This window comes from Poecilia reticulata, linkage group LG17 (genome assembly GCF_000633615.1).
Source record: "Poecilia reticulata strain Guanapo linkage group LG17, Guppy_female_1.0+MT, whole genome shotgun sequence".
In the NCBI taxonomy this organism is placed as follows: domain Eukaryota; kingdom Metazoa; phylum Chordata; class Actinopteri; order Cyprinodontiformes; family Poeciliidae; genus Poecilia; species Poecilia reticulata.
Window position 1 is genome coordinate 16,407,871 of NC_024347.1, and position 17,376 is coordinate 16,425,246.

Sequence of the window (17,376 nt, forward strand, 5' to 3'; positions counted from 1 at the left end):
CTAGTTTAAATTTCTCAGTGATTTAGGCCTGGATGCTCCCTCTGTGCCTCCATCAGTCCCAAGGCTCAATTTCCAAACTGTCAGCTTTTATCCATGGCGCGGGGACTCTCCCTTTGTTGTGTCTGCATATTTTCATGTGTGTCCTGATATACAGCTTCCTCCACATTCAGTGGCAACCCTGCTAAGGCACAGAGGAAGAATGTCAAACACAAGAAGGCGCCGGAAAACAGGAAAAAGTAACTGATCAAAACAGATCACAACATACAGGGAGAACTGGAACTACAATCGAGCCACTAAGGAACTACAAAATACCAACCACAGATTTTTGTAAAAAAAAAAGAACCAGAAAATAGAACTTGGACGAACTAAACTCAAAGTTCTTTTGGTCAGTACATCTGTAGTCCTGTGGGGTTTAACACTTTTCTAACTTTTTAGAGTTAGAAAAGTGTTGTAGACTCTAAGTCTACAACAATCCTAAAGGACTTCATAAATAATTACGATGTTCTTAGCTGCTTATTTTGTTTCCAATGCTATCAGACTCGGTACTGGAGTGCCGCAAGGCATTGTACTAGGCCTTTTGCTTTATTTCTGTTGCTTCCTACACCCAAGACAGTGGCAAAATATTGTTAAATTTGCTGACAACACAGTAGTGCTGGATCTTGCCTTCAACAGAGGGAGACTGTCTACATAGAGGAGGTCTAGTATGTGGCTGATCACCAATAAACTTGTTGGTTTATGTGGCCTGCTCATCTATTTGCAACCTTTTCTGTTGAACACAATTCCATATTTTTGTATGGAATAATTTGTCTGTTTGCAGGTATTTCCATGGATTACTTCTAAAATTTGAGGCATTTAAGCTTGGGAAGCTGAAATACCTAGCCCAATGCTAGCTGACTTGCTAATGACTGACACTTGTAAAGCAAAGAACAACATTCATTTTCCTTGGCACTGATTGGCTGCATCCCCAAGCGACTGTAGATATTAGCTTTCACATAATGATAAGATGGTTTCCACTGTACGTATTAATGCATATTAGTATTAAAAGGCAGGAAGCCGGTGCCACCAATCACTCCTTCTGGTATTAGGGATTGGTGCGGACTGGTACAAGAGGGAGAATATAGTGTGTAAACTTATAACACTAGTTCACCAACAGCTGGTGCTTCTAGGAACAGAACCTAACAGCTGAATAGCTCCACTAGCAACAAATTACATAGTTTCTGTGAATTTTTGCAATTACTTTTGAACTTTGGATATGCCATTCGTGCCATTGTACCTATTGTGAAGCTGAAATCTCAACCTCAGAAACAACAGCCACATGTTTGTTCTTACTTTGCAGCAGATGTGATAAAGCTCATATAGATCAAGGACCAGTTTGATGTATCCTCATGTCTTTCAGACCATTACATAAACAGATATCTAATATCTGTGATCCGTGTGACATTCATTTGGAATCTGACTTAAATAAAAATCTTTCCCCCACATATAAAGGTTAGCAATTAACCCAGAAAAGTTTTGTAAATATTAAAATGACAATTTGTAGTTTTGAGTTGTTCACTTTCCTGTCTGTTCAAAACGTCTGATTGCTAAGAAACAAAAATAGGTCATGACATTTTAGCATCTCTGATTTTTTTGGGTTCATTAGTGAGATGTAGAGGTGTTGGAGAGAAGTATCCCTGAATTTAGTGGAATCCTCATTTGCTGTATATATCTATATGTATGGAAAATAAACTTTGGCAACATAGGAGTTACAGTATATAGTTTAAAATACAATTATCCCTGATGACCAAATGTATGTAAACTTTGAAAGAAGTTACACAAAAAATCTCTAAAATATGTTCTTGTTACGCTTAGCAAATATAATTACAACTAACCTACAACGAGAGAAAATTTGGTATAATTGAACTTCAATGAGAAAAAAGGGTATTTGTATGCATATTACCCTAAAGACAGGCATTAGCTCCCTTGCAGCCCTGCAAGGATAAGCAGGTATAGACAATGCATTGAAGGATGACGGATGTGATGGATGGAAGCTCCTCTTCCCTCTAGGTTCAATCATCAGACACTATTACTGTTTATTCGAATTAAAAGCTGCCAACCTTTGAGATTATTGTTGAAAGAACCCCTGATATTTAACCACATTTTAAGGCTTTGGATTTATTTGTACAGTTGGACAAATAGGTTTTATTTTTGGCTCATTGAAATGAAATCCTGACAACTACTGAGAAAATGCTTCTTTCACCTGAAGAGCATTGGGTCAGAATGGAGTTTCAAAGGACTATTCATGCTTTTTTACCCCCAAGGCTTCAGCTATGGTGATGGTTTCTTTACTTGTCTCAGTAAAAGAGAGATGTCAGATTTTTTTTTTTTAGAATTTTTCGGAATGCTGCTGCTCACCTTTTAACCAACACACGCAAGAGAAATCACATTACACCAGTTTTGAGCATTGCTTCATTGAATACCAGGTTATTTTTAGAGTTCATTTTAAAACTCTGGCCCTCACTTTGAGAGCTCTTCACAGTCAAGCCCCCTCTTAAATCTCCGACCTGCCTCACATCCCTGCCTGAACCCTGAGGAGCAGAGGGGATCCAGTCTTTCGGGGTGGAACATGCTGCACTGCTTAACTTCTGCTGATTCTTTTAAGAAGCAGCCAGACTCTTTCATTCAAACATGTCGACGTTTCCATGGCTGTGATTGCATTGTGGTTTATGTATCGTGTTTTTATGCATCTTTGTCTTTGCTACTCTGTCTTTAAAAAAATGGTATCTCAATATCTTTTACTTATGTATCTGCTTGTAGAAGATATGTGTCATCTTGAAAGAAACACTTAAGGTCTTAAATTTCCTCATGAAGTAGAGTCTACTCAATCCCTTTTCTACCTTTTTATTTTGAATGTGTGATATCTGTAAAGTTCTTCAAACAGTTATCTTTTTAAGTGCATGTGCGTGCGTGCGTGTGTGTGCGCGCGTGTGTGTGTGTGTGATTTCAGTCCCAGCGTTTTTGCATGTGACCCAGGGTCCCCTGGCAGCTAAAAGCACGACATTCAACTCAATTAGTGGCATGCATAATTGATAGCTGTCTGGGAGTGTATTTGTATTTACACTGGAATTAAAAGCCTCCGGTGTCAGCTATCACATCTGAGGAGCTGTAAGTGTAAGTGTGTGAAGCTGTCCTGGAGAAGTGAATGTATAGAGCTGCATGTGCATCATAAGAAGCCTTAGAGGATAGAAGATTTTTTTTCTGCTGCAGGGAAAATTAATTCACAGTTAATCTCTCAGCAGCGCATCACGTTCTTTTGGCTAAGACGAATGTACAACGCTGCTTTCACTGCAGCTACTTAACACTTTGATTTAGGCAGATTGGTTACAAATGCACCTTCTCAAAAATGATAGAAAATATAAAGGACTATTTTCATATGTTTGGACATAAGATTTAAAGATGCTAACCTGTTTTTATATCAAGCTTCATCAGCAAAATGGAATACATTTCAAATTATTTCCAACAGTCAACAAATACCTTTTACACACATTTTGCATCATTACACCTGCAAAGTTCAGTATATTATGTTGACATTTGTGTGAAAGAACAACACAATGTAGTGCATAATTAAGAATGCACGCTGTTTGTTCAATAATATCTAATAAATGTCAGAGGCCCTTACAGAACAGATGAAAATAAATTCAGCTCAGCTAAACTCAACTTATTAATAATTAGGAGATTTTGAAGTCATGTAGTTGTACTGGAGCAGTTGAATTTAATTAGTAAGAGATGTTGAACCACACTTATTCTCCTCCTCCTACTTTATGATGGCCTCCATTTTGTCCATTTGCTTAAAAAGGAAAGTCAAAGTCCAGACATAGATATAATTGAGAGTCTGTGAAAAGAATTGGACACTGATGTTCACAGATGCTCTCCATCAACTTGATTAAGTTTGAGCTGTTTGCAGAGAAGAATAGGCAAAGATTTCAATGGAATTCAAAAATACTGTATAAATCCTAAAGGGGAGTTTCTGCACTGCATCCGTCTCGAGTTTTAATTTGAGGGTTGAATACGAATCCATAAAACAGCTTTGATATTTAAAAAAAAAAAAAAAGAATATGTGGAAAATTATGAGTCTTTCTGACTACTACTTTTTAACAAATAAAATTCCAATAAAATAAAACTTTTGGTTGTAATGTGGTATATTGTAAATGGTGTAAAACATTTAGTAAAGCGTGGTTTATTAAACCACTGATGCATGTGGAGAAGAAGCATTCAGCTTCTATGCACCACAAATCTGGAATAAAATTCCAGAAAACTGCAGAACAGCCGAAACATTGAATGAGTTTAAATCTAGACAAAAACCCGCCTGATTAGAGTTGCTTTTGAAACATAATCAATGAAACATTAATCAATAAACTGATGTGTGACGACGGCAAAATGTAATGTTTTAAATATTGTTTTCTATGATGTATTTTTGTGTTTTTATGAAGTAAAGCACTTTGAAATGCCTTGTTGCTTTCAAAAAAGCTTCAATAAATCCATTAAAAAAATATGAATCATGTCATCAAGTGAAAATCCTAAACTTATCTTTGGTACTTTTAAAGTTGTGTAGATTTTTTTTACATCAACCGTAACTAATCCAAACAGAAAATCCCTTTAAACGGTGTTACTACGTGAATATGATCCTGAACGCATCGTGTCAGACGCCTCCAGCAGACGCCAGTGCGGCAGAGTGCTGAGCAGTCTGATAACCTTGGTCAAAGTCACTGCCGTTGAGCAGAAAAGCAGCAGCAGAGGGGTGACAAATGACCCTGGCACTGAGTTCATCACCTATTTGATTTAGCAAAGAGAAAACCACCAGTCACCTTCGCTCAGCGCCGGGCTGCTGCCCCTGACTCGAAGTGGAGGAGGGAAAGTGCTTTCTCCTATTTCCCCCTGGTTTATTTCCCTCCAGTTCGTACTTCACTTCTGCTTTGAACCTTTTGCTCTCTCGCTTGTAATGATGGTCATCTACGCTTGTTATACTGCTAACCCTGTTTCTCCTCTCTGAGAAATAACTGTTGCTTACAGCAGATGCTGCCCTAAAGATTCGTTAACTTTGAGTTCATCAGATTTTTTTCCCCTCTCGATTTGAAGGCAGAAATCCCAGTATGAAAATACACATTTTTCTTGACCAAATAAAATTCTTATGCCAAATGTAATTTCCTGTTCTTCATTTAGTACTTTAAATGGTGACTGAAAAGATGTTGGACAGAATTTACACCTCTATTTTGAGCAGGATCTTTGTTTTTAATGCTCTTAATATAAAGATTTGATTATTTTGCATAAGAAATATAGTATGTAAATTGTCAAATCCTGATAAATAGGAGTTATTCCTTTTCTGTGTTGCTCAAAGCTCTACTAACGTTAAATTTGTTGGCCTGATATTAATGCATCCAGCTGTAATCTAGTTATATTGCAGCTATAAGCACAAAATGTGTCCCACGGGATAAAATGGTTTTTATGGCATATTTTTAAAGTGTATTTTAACTGTTTTATTGTAATAAAATTTAAACCCTTTACTGTTTTTTCTTTACTTGGTTGCCATATTGTATGTTCTGTCTGACTTGCAACACATTTTTCTTTTTATATTAATTCGCCATTATAGGTGGGATCAGACTTTTAAATGATGTCTGTGTGACTGTTGGCACTACAAAATGTATTTAAAAGGGAGTGCCATTGTTTTTAAAGTCAAAAAGTCATTTTAAACCGCTTCTCTGACTGCTTGTCACAGCCTGATCAGAATTATAACAGAAATTACAATGTCTACCTAAATACTGCCAGAATTTCAGTGTTTTAAATTACAGTTTTTGTAGTGAATTGTAAGCATGTGGGTCTGACCACAAGAAGCTTTTAAATTTCTTGATAGTGTGTCAGTTTATTATGTCTCCTCTCCCAGAAAACATTTCCTCTGACTGCTTCTTATTCCCTGGATACATTACACATGTACATTTTTCTGTTTATGAACTCAAATTCATGTTGCAAGCATGAATGTTGCTACGTTTATCTTTTGTGATGAGTCAGTTGTGCTTTGATGTCAGAGTTTTGGCTTTCCAACTCAGAATTTTCACGTATTTCTCCATTTCAAACACGGTATAGAATAAAACGGTTATCTATAAGCCTGGAAGCTGAACAGATTTTAACATATGAGTTGCGACTTGTAGGTTTTGGGAAGATGATCAGAGCTGCTGGAGAAACTGTGATGATTGTTGCCAGGGAATCATGACAGAGAGAAACTGTTTTAATATTATTTTATTATATATTTTTTACAGTTTCTAGTTTTATTTAAACATTTTTAATCTGTTTTTACATATTTATTCTAACAAATTGTAACCATTTTATTGAATCTAACCTTGATTGGTTGGCATATTTTTTACTTTTTCTTATAAATTTAACAAGAACATTTTAATCAGTTTTAGACTTTGTAAAATGTTTTTGACCAAGTTTTTCTAATTCTGGCATGGAGGAGGCAGGAAAGGGAGCAAGAGGAGACACCAGGGTGGGGTGGGGTGAGTGGCTGGGGGTCAGATGAGACGGAGGGTTTAGGATCCAGTCCATCCATCCCTGGACTCGCAGTGGGCCGGCGGACAAAGTGATCATTGTTTCCCAGTTGGCGAAGAGTTTTCCACTCCAGTAAAGGTAACGAGACATTTTGATTTCTTACTTTGCTGTTTTTACCACAAAGATAATTTCACAGCTAAAGAAGTAATTGGTGAACATATGTATTGTATTTATTAAAAATACTCTTTTTTTGTAATACCTTCACAATTTGTGTTGATTGATTTTTATTTTGACTATAGATAAAGTAGCATTCATGATTAAAGTGACTTTTAATGCTCCTAAACTGTAAATGAGCTGAAATAATGTTAAAAAAAATTGTTTGTAAATGTTTATAATTTCCTTTTTGATGGCAGACCATTTCGAAGCTGGCCTTAAACGTTGGCCTAAAGGTGTGAAATATCCCGTGACCCCTGAGTGTCCTCCCACATGAGAGGAAAAAGGGAAATAAAGTAAGAGCTGAGGAGGAGAGATCGTTTTGTTGTTGCTCCAAGATAAGGGGATATTACAGCTTGTGGAAAGGAGCTTATAGCAGAGGAGAGACATGATTCACTGGGGAAGAAGTGAAGTGCTTCTTTCTCGTAGAGATGAGCTTTTAGCCTTCCAGGGAGAACGTCGGCTGCAAATCGCAGAGGGGGGGAAGGTCACTGTGTCTATGAGAGGATGATGTGTGTGTTTACCAGGAGAAATTATACAAAACTAACAAGAACAGTTTCTGCAGGGGGGCGGGGGGGGGAATTATGCTTCTCCATCCTGATGAGTTAAATATAATCTTATGCACCTCATAAGTTTTATGCATGTAATGAATATCATGAACTCACGCTCACCGGTAACCGAATATATATGAGAATAAATAAAAATTCAGTGATGAAGATGCTGAATTATTGCATCTGTTTGTCTGTCTTTGTGACAGATGCAGTGCAGCTGTAACTCCTCAGTCGGGCACCTTTCATCACCTTACTGGAGCCGAGGTAAGACTGTGTGTGTTTGTGCTGATTTTCATCTCGGTTATTTGCATATTTGTGGGTTGACATTTGCGTAGGAGGACTTTTATATGAAAAAAAAAGAAGTTATTATGAATTCCCTCTCTGCAGAACCCGTCTACGACTTGCATTTTAATGTGATAAAAAATAGATTAAATTATGAAAAAATAAACATGATGTCTTCATGGACAAACTGCACCAGTGAGAAGTTTAAGTACCAGCTCACATAAAGCTCACAGTTGAAGTTATGAAAAATACAGCATGAAGGCAATTATGTCGAATGTGCAAATGTTACAAGTTTTATTCTTTTCTATCATTTTTTCCTTTGTTTGTTTTTTTTATACAAGCAGAGTAAAGTTGTAGATGTTTTTGGATTGTTATGTAAAGGTTGTTCTGAAGCTTTTGAGATTCTTTCTACTATCATCCGAATTTTTGCATAAATCCTGCAAATGATTATAAGCAATAAATATTTTGCAATGATAATATTAAAATATATATATATTCTAAGGTTGTCTTGATCAACATTCATACAGAATAATTGTATTTCTGAGACCTCTGCAGCTGTTTAAGCTGCTGTAATGTGTAAATACAATGCTATTTACATTTCTCATTCTTTATAGAAAAAAATGCAAAAACTTGGAACATATTATATTGTTCGAAAGTTAAAAAATATTCTTAAATATCCCAAATGTTTTTAAAATGTATACATATTGATCTTTATGTATGAAATAATTGCATTATTTTTTTATTATTTAAAAAATTTCTATAAAATTTTACATATTTTGGAGCATGGTTAGATAAAAGACCCAATAAGTTTTTTACTGTTCAAAAATCATAATTTTGTGATTTTTTTTTTGTATGAGGTTTTATAAAGTTAAGCCTTATGCCAACAGTCATCATTTTTAAATTTTTATAAGACCTCAGTCTGTCATGTTTGTACATTCATCATAGCCTGCTGTAAAGATTAATCATTGTATAAAATTTATATATTTTTTATCAAAATTCACAATGCGTAAAAAACATTTCTAATAATAGTTCTGTTGTTTTATTGTAAAGGTTCAAACCACTAAACAAACAAAATTTATTTTTTTCCTATGACATTGATTATGGATTTAGAAAATAGAATAAATTATGCCGTTTAAAAGAACGTTTTATTAAATTACTATACACTGTTCAGTTTTCAAATTACATATTTTTCTGAACTTAGATTTTTCATCTGCATGCTAGCTCTGCAGGAAACATGTCTTCATGTTTTCCTAAAAGAAACGCTTCTTCAAACTTGTTTCATTCTGGGTATAAATTATTAACAAATATTTTTATTGATTTTATGTATTTAGATTTAAAGCTCTGGTGCTACCGCTTTAGAAAATGTTTAAAATATAGAAGATGCACATGACTGCTGAGCTGCACTGAGTCGGCCCAAGGTTGTGTGAGGCCCCTTGCAGAATTTCATTTTCCTGCAGTTAAATGTACCAGCCAGCATCAGCATTTCTCTTATTTAGTCCTTTTTGCAGTTTGCATTTAAAAACTTATTTTTGTGAATACATATTGAAATAAACTAACAAATCACTTAATAAAGGTCTTATTTGAAGCTTTTTTTTAACTTTCAGTTATTGAATATTTAATGTTGTAATTCTTTGAAGTTCAGATGATAAATGCTTTGCACAGTTTGGTGTGAATAACTATCTTTTTAAACTTTTCTGGATTGGCAACACCCACATGCTTTGATGTATGAAAAAGATTTTGATAACTTTTGATATTTAATGGCTTGACAATAAGGTGAGTGATTTTATAGTCTCAAAAACTGTAGGAGTTTGATGAGATACAACATCTGTAAGGAAACAAGCAAACAAATGAAAAAAAACCAAACACAATGGTGGCTTTGATCTAAAATGGCCGATTTCCTGTTGAGTGAGGACTATGGCTCCAAGAGACTTTTTTGGTACCTCTTGACAAAATACACATGTACCAAATTTCATAATTCTGGGTTAAAGCATGGCTTGCGGATGATCATTTAAAGTATTCTAGGGGGCGCTGTAGAGAAATTAGGCCACGCCCATCAGAGATTGCTGTGGGTTCCTGATGGGGGGCAGATCACCTTGGTTCAAATCCGTGGAATTTAGAGTCAGACACATTGCAACTGCAGACAATAAGCACAAAAAACAAAACATCTCACTATACAATTCAAACAGAACACATGATTCTACTAAAAGCAAAAAGCAAAAAAAATGTTCACTACAAATGTTCATCTGCTGAAAGTCCAATTTTTTCATCTAAATCATAGAGGCGTGTATATTTGAATCTGTATGTATAATTCAGTAAGTATTGGAGAAAATTCCTAATGAATTCAGACTCGTGCAAGAGATTCTTGTTTTAAGTTGCATGTTGCATATTTATTCCACAGTGGGATGAGAACAGTTCAAATAAATCATCTGAAACCCATAACCACAATCAGCATATATAAACTTCTGACCAGAACTTTATTCACATTACCTAATAAAAATGATGAAATTCTCACCTTCTGACAACAGAAAAGGAAAACACAACGCAGGAGATTCATGACAGAAACGAAAGTGAGAACTGTTGCACTGGATTGCAACAGATTTCCAAAGTTGCCTGAAAATGTTGACTAATATCTGTAGCAGAGGTAGAAAACCACATATTGTACAGGGACCTTTCAAAAACAATAAATCACAGGAAAATGAGATGCAGTCATTCAGTTTTTCTGCATGTCAGAAAAACCAAGTGTCAAAATCCCTTAAAGATGTTTTCAGCTCTGAAACTTCTCTTTAAACATGACAAATGCACAAAACTTTCAGATTATAAACTAGAAAATTAGCTGTAATTAATTGTTAAAGTATGATATGGTATTGAACAGAATAGAAGCAGAGATCATTTTTAATCTTAACTGTAAAATAAACACAAACTAATCAACTATTCATCAGAGGTCAAACCAAAAAAAATAAGCAATACAAATTAATATAAAAATTTTTTAGTTTAGATATTCATATAAAAACTGTGTAGTTTGCCTTTTTCAGGATTTTATAAGAACTTCTGTAAATGCAAAATGCTGACAAGAGCAATAAAACTGCGTCCTATTAATCGACCACCTCTGATCCTAATATTTAATGCAATTATTTTAAACCTCGGTCACAGAAAAGAGATTAGAAAGTGCTGCCATATTCTAATTAGTTTTTAAGGAGACAGCAGGTTAACTATTACAGGTAAAAACACCTGATTTGTTTCATCAAGCCGAACCAAAGCAGCTTGTACAGCAGGTATTTGTAACACGGTTTTTAATGAGGAGTTAAGCTCCTGAACTAAAACACCTGTTAGGAGATAAACCTAAAATAACGAGACGAGTTGAATATCTTTTTCCCCCCGCAGTCCTACCGTGTAATTTGAGCTCACAAGAGAGGCACAGAGCCTTTCCGAATACACAGAAGTATTACTTTTTTATTGTACCGACCAACTTAACCAAAATCCTATAATCCATAGCAAGAGAAATCATCCGTGAGGAAAAATATGTTGAACTCAGATTTAGGGATCTGGGACGATGATAAATGGAGCTCCAGGGTATTACCTCAGCTTTTTAATAAGAATCAGATATTTAAAAGAGAACAAACTCTGCTTATCTTTGTTCCTATCTGGTTGGAAACGGCTTTATGCCAGATCAGTTTACAGTGTGGGAATGAACCGGCTTTAAATTTGGCAACGCTTTAATTTTTTATTAAAGCAGTGGCAGTGATGGATAACTAATGTGTTAAAAGCCTTTTTTTATTAACCACACTGTCTTTGTCTTAATTCTGCTGTTAGTCAGGTTCAGCAAAACGCCGCCTGAGGTTCTCTAAGGACACATTTGAATAGAAATGATTTCCGCTGCATTTCTGCAGAAGGTCAAAATGAGTTGCTTGTGCCTTTTTATCATGAGATAAACTGTTTCCCACTCTATATGAAATTAGGCTGCAGCCTAATTTGTAGAGAAGCCTGTGCAGGTGGTGCAGTGAGACAGGAGGGACAAATGGATTCAAAATGGAGGAGGGTTCAGATCAAGAAGGTCAACATGAGTTGCTTGTGTTTGGATCGTTTATGGGCAGGTTTGAAAGATGAAGTCAGGCAGGACTTTCCACCGAGTATCAGAGATGCAGATTACATTGTGATGTTTAGTGAAACAAAAGGAGAGCCTGGAGAGGAAGTGTGCATAAAAAGGAAAGTTTACAATGTAGTTTAAAAATAAGATTCTCATTGGGAGTGACCTAAATGGAAAAAGCCAACATTAAAAATTTAGCAACTTCTATGACAGAGGTGAAATGTTCTTTTCTGCACTCTATTCAGCCTTCCTGTTATCAACAGAAAGTCTTGCTCTCTCACACAACCTGAACAGGAGGTCCAGACGTCTCATAGAAAACAGTTTTATTTTAAATAGCTGTTAGAGTACTAATTGTTTGTAAGTGAAAAGATTTGAATTTCAATCTGGTGGATGAAATTTCTCTGCTTAAATTTGTTGCAGGGTTAAAAATAATTTTTTACAGTACTGTGTGAGGTTTGAATTGCCCCTGCTGTAGTTTCTTTCTGTGTTTTATCAAAGTAGCCAGAATTTCTCATATTTTATGTTGGTCTTAATCAACAGTTCTTTAAAGTCTGGATTATTGGGAGGGTAAAATGAGGAACTGGAGCTGGTCCAGCTGAAGCTGTTACTGGTTTTATATTTTGACATTTCTTCTCCTCCCCACAGCAGTGCTGTTTCCTGACTGGGCCTACAAACCAGCCTGGTCTCCTGGTTCCAGGCAGGTCCAGCTGTGGCACTTCCTGTTGGAGCTGCTGGGCTGCGGCGAGGGCGGAGCCATCGGCTGGGGGGGCGAGTGGGGCGAGTTTGTCATCAGGGACCCCGAGAGGCTGGCCAGGCTGTGGGGGGAGAGGAAGGGCAAACCACACATGAACTACGACAAGCTGAGCCGGGCGCTCAGGTAAAGACGCACCAGTCCTCTCTGAGCTGATCCGGCCTCAAGCTGCTGCTTTCAATAACTATAACAAAAAAAAGAAAAACCTCCTTGGCAGTACAAGTTGTACGTATTAAAATGTAGCATCCAAAATGCCTCTTAGATGCAACACATTGCGTCTGTGAGAAAACAAGCAGCCAAAGTGCCCTGGAGGAACTGGAGTGCACACATCAGCATTTCAGTCTGACACAGAAACACGTTGTGCTTGCAGATACTACTACAACAAACGCATCCTGCACAAGACCAAAGGGAAAAGATTCACCTACAAGTTCAACTTCAGCAAACTCATCCTCGTCAACTATCCAGGGTACCTGCCTCCGTCCAGCCATCAGGTCCTTATCAACAATTTACAGGGTTTCACGTTGCTTCTTGTCGTCTTTATTCCCTAAATAATTCAGTAAAAATCACAAAACCTTCCTAAAGCTCTTTGATAAAAGTTTTAAAGTCACATTTTTAGAGAGAAGATGCCGTTCTCCCTTCATTTATTGACAATCCTAGAGAAGATACGGAAAGTAAACTCAGATTTTATTTTAGTAGCAGAATTACGCCATCACAGAGCAACAATGAGACACACAGGACAGCAACCTCATAACAACAATTCATATAAAATAAAATATTCTAAAGCAGTTTTATTTATATTTAAGATTTTAAGCTAACCAGAATGTCTCTGACTTGTTTATTAATAACTTATGACTTCCTGTTTCGTTTTTCAAAATGGAAAAGACAGGAGAACATGGGATTCAAATGGTGAGCTTCAAACAGTGTGTCAAACTTTTAAAGTGAGGAAATGGCCAAAGAAAACCCATAAATTCAGGACATCTTAGTCCTAAATGATTTAAACAAACAAAAATGAAACATCAACTTCACCTCTTCTTGTTTTTGACAAATTCAAGGCCTTTTGAGGCTCTATGTTGGAGAGCAAAGAGTCTCATCCTGGGTTCCCAAATCCCTACATTTGCCAGTGAAAGGCATATTCACATCTGTAAATATGATGCTAAACAGCTAAACTTTACTCTGACTGTTTGGTCAAATTAAAGTGGACTTTCTTGATCATTTCATGCAAAGCTATTGAAAGGTTCCTCATTTAAAGTTTGATCTGTGATGCTGTGGGCCTGTTAGAGTGAATTTTATCCTAAACTCATCAGCAGGGGCAGCGATATTTATGGTACAGATTAGATTTTTAATAAACCATCTAAAATTAAAGGTGCATGAAAAATTAGTTCACTGGAGTAAAACATCAATTCGTTTTAAGGCTTTTTTTTAGCTATAATTACCTTAAATGCTTCAAAGTAAAACATTTTCCTCAACGTAACAGTTTTACAATCTGAATTCCTGGATATCTATTAAATTATGTAACATAAATCAAGCATGTGACTCACCAAAGAAGGGAGGGAGTAGGTTAAAGGCTGAAAACAGGGTAATTATTTTATAAATTCTGCAATAGTAAGGATTATTAAAGAGGCAATTTGCCATTTAAAGCTAAAATGTGCTGCATAAGCATCTAAAAATCTTCCCTTTTTAGTTAAAAAAGTGGATTACAGAATTACATTTCTAATGTAATAAAACCGAGGTACACTTTCCTCATTTTGGGTTTTTTTTCTGAACCCTTCTGATTCTTTCATCTACATTCCTCACAGTTTTTAAAAAGTTTGAAAAGTTAAATGATAAGAATGCAATTAAACCTGCAATTTTAATTCAAATTAACACACCAAGAAGCACAAGTTCTGTTGAGAAATGTGCTTGTTATTTTAAACATAACGGATCAAATGTGTTCGGTGTGTGACTGCAAGCACAACCTGGACTCTTCCCTCCATGACAGCAGTCGCAGGCAGGGATTGGAGTAATCTCGGAATAACCCAGGCTTTCCCTGAATTAGTCCTCGTATGGATCGCAGCATACGCTGCTCCCAGGCCTCTATACGTCATGCAGAATTAGCCGTGACAGAACAGATGTGCGCGTCCTAACAGCCGTGTGCACTAATGCTTCTCCATATGACCACAGATGCTGCTCATGGAGCTGTGCTCCGATAACAAGTTCAGAGAGTCTTCTCCTTATTCTGCAAGACAGTGTGACTAACTCATTCAAAAAAAAAAAAAAAGAATCAATTAATCAAATTTCAGAACAGTTCTCTGCTTTAATTTAATCAATCTTAAATGGGCCTTGGGGTTTCGCTTCTTTTGGTGCAGAATGTTCTCCAAAGTCTCTGAATTTTTGACAGCCCAACTCCCCTGCTGATCAAATGATTTAGCATTAAATTAGGAATGAGTACATTTCCCAGAAATACTACTCCTACTACTAATAATAATAATAGAAACTTTTCAGTTTCAGTTTTTTTCCCATCATTTTGCAAGCAATTTCTCTTTTTTCATGTTTCATGCTTTCTGTTTAAAACGTGGTGTTCCTAATGTTTTGGCTGAATGTTGGCAGACTGCATTGTGTTGATAGTGTCGATTTCTTCCATCCCTCCATCCATCCCTCTATCAGCTGGTCCACAGGGCCCCTCTATGCCTCCCATTCCTCCCCTCTGAGAGCGGCCTTCCTCACTGTGGAGGAGCAGGATCATTGATAGACAGAGGTAAACATAGTGATTAAAAATCATGTCTTTAGCTGCTCACACATCTGGAACCAGCTGGATTTTCATCTTCCGATAATTATTTTTCCTAACCAGCATTTTTTTTTTTTTTTATGACAAATGCAACAAAAGCTAACAATCTGTTGGTCTAAAGGACAAACTGAAAAGGTGTAATACCACACAATTAGTACCAAATATTGCAGAAGTACTTATTATCTGTAGCTCATTTTAGCTCCTATTACAAGGACACAGTTTCTGTGACTATATATGAAAATAAATGTTTACATAAAGTCACTATGAATGTCATTCTGACACATCAGAAATTCAGAAAACGCGTGCTTCCAGTATTTATCTATTTATTTTTTTAAATTCACTGAATATGCATTTGAATACAAAATACAAAATTACTCAAATGCATATTTATAGACCCTGAATTATTGGTGAGTTCATGTGAACTTTTCTTTGACACTGTTATGCAAAACTAAATTCAACCTTGGTTTTAAATGTTGTTTCTGGCAAAGAGGATCATTTTTGAAAAAGAAAAGAAACAAGACAAAAAAATCATGAATGCTAATAAATCACTACTGCTGCTCATCTTGCTTATGATAATTGCAATAATTGTAAATTCTTCTTTTTTATATTTATGAATCATCCATGTGATGAATCTCTTGATTAATCTTTGGAGAATTATGTCTCTGAATAAACTTAAAGCTAACTTTCATGAAAAAAAGAAGTTTCTTACATTTTTGTTAAAATTGTCTCCAGTAAAACTGTCAATATTGTATGAGATAGATAATCTGTGAAAAGGTTGATCTCCTCCAATTCCTCCATGCGATGCTATTGACATCTGAAGAAATGCGCTCCGGTCAAAAGCAACCAATCAGAGCCAGAAGGAGGGTCTTAGCGCTGTCAATCAACCATATGAGCACGCTGCTGAATATAATAATGGTGGAGAAACAGCTTACCGTCATAGAAAAACAGTTTATCCGCCGTTATGGGTGGTCATGCTAACTAGCCTTAGCATTCACAACAAGCTCTGCTGACAAGGAGAAGCTGCACGTGCATGACTGACACCGCTAAGACCCGCCTACTGGCTCTGATTGGTTGTTTAAGATTGGAAGAGGTTTCATACAGTCATGACATAAATTATTAAAGTTACATAAAACTGTATGTAACTTTAACAACAGATAAACTGTGGAAAAAATTAACTACCTAGAAACAACCAATCGGAGCTAGGAGGCGGGTCTTAGCGATGTCAATCACAATTTCATATGGCTGCTCATCCTCTTTCACTCTCCCCCTTGCTGACTGAGACCCTCCTCCTGGCTCCGATTGGTTGTTTTTGGTCGGGAACACTGCATTTCTTCAGAGGACAGGTGAAGAAAATCCATTTTTTCACAGATTATCTGTCTCATAACAATCTGTCACAACATGGTGACAGTTTCAACAGATATGTAAAAAAGAAACCCATATTCTTTATAAGAGTTACATACTGCAGCTTTAAGGCTAGCTGAGTGCTTCATGGTTTGGAAAACGGTTTTGTTATTGTGACGTTGACAGATTAAAATTGTGTGTCTGAGCGCCGTCGTCTCACCGGAGACTCATGATTGATGTTCCTCCTCAACAGCTGCTCAGCCTCTGCCTCACACCTTCCTGCTCCCCAAGCCGCTCCCGGTGCCTCAGCCCCTCCACGGCCCCTTCCCCTTCATCCCCGCTGCCGCTCGCCCGGAGGTCGGCCAGAGAGAGCCCAGGGAGTCGGGTCTAAATGCAAATGGATGGCTGCACAGAAGCTCCGCAGACTGGGACGTGAATCCCCACATAAGCTGGAACCTGTCAGGAGAGAAGCAGCAGGACGGCGACAGAGTGGGGAAACATGCAGACTGAGGAGAGGGAATACAAATGAAAGACTTTCTTTCATTAAATCTCTCCAGTTTAATTATTTTTGTCTCTGTTTTGAGTCGTTGTGGCATAGTTTATTACCTGTGGATTAAAATTCACAACATTTGTAAACTATTTATGGGTTTGGACTTCCTTTTTAATAGAACTACTGATAAACGCTGCGTCTTTTATGGGGCGGCGGGGGAACTAAACTTGTAAACAATTACCAACATAGGACTTGTGTTTTGGTAAATAAATCAATGCGTTTGCAGCATACATTATTTAGCTGTTTGTCTTGCTTCCTATCCCCCTGTTTGAGCTTTATGAAAATGATATGAGTGGTATGCCATAAATGATGCATTCAAAC

At 36.7% G+C, this 17,376-nt stretch overlaps 1 protein-coding gene across 2 annotated transcripts; it reads left to right on the forward strand.

The window, feature by feature from the left end:
- Nucleotides 1-6,495: 6,495 nt before the first annotated feature.
- LOC103479495 (ETS translocation variant 3-like protein) lies at nucleotides 6,496-17,144 on the forward strand. Of its 2 annotated transcripts, XM_008433961.1 has the most exons (7): nucleotides 6,496-6,657; nucleotides 6,933-7,028; nucleotides 7,490-7,547; nucleotides 12,295-12,526; nucleotides 12,771-12,891; nucleotides 15,044-15,134; nucleotides 16,759-17,144. In XM_008433961.1, exons 3-7 carry the CDS (start codon nucleotides 7,490-7,492, stop codon nucleotides 17,013-17,015), a joined length of 759 nt encoding a protein of 252 aa, XP_008432183.1. In that variant the 5' UTR covers nucleotides 6,496-6,657; nucleotides 6,933-7,028; the 3' UTR covers nucleotides 17,016-17,144. The 2 variants fall into 2 exon arrangements, with proteins under 2 accessions (XP_008432183.1, XP_008432182.1); XM_008433960.2 differs by lacking the exons at nucleotides 6,496-6,657; nucleotides 6,933-7,028 and adding an exon at nucleotides 7,035-7,405.
- Nucleotides 17,145-17,376: the final 232 nt, after the last annotated feature.

What these genes read in the sequence shown, in the direction of transcription:
- LOC103479495 (XM_008433960.2), top strand. Translation starts at nt 7,352, where the DNA reads ATGCACCTCATAAGTTTTATGCATGTAATGAATATCATGAACTCACGC. An exon ending in TCATGAACTCACGCTCACCG is followed by an intron (nt 7,406 to 7,489) that starts GTAACCGAATAT and finishes TCTTTGTGACAG; the next exon opens with ATGCAGTGCAGCTGTAACTC. An exon ending in AGGATCATTGATAGACAGAG is followed by an intron (nt 15,135 to 16,758) that starts GTAAACATAGTG and finishes CCTCCTCAACAG; the next exon opens with CTGCTCAGCCTCTGCCTCAC.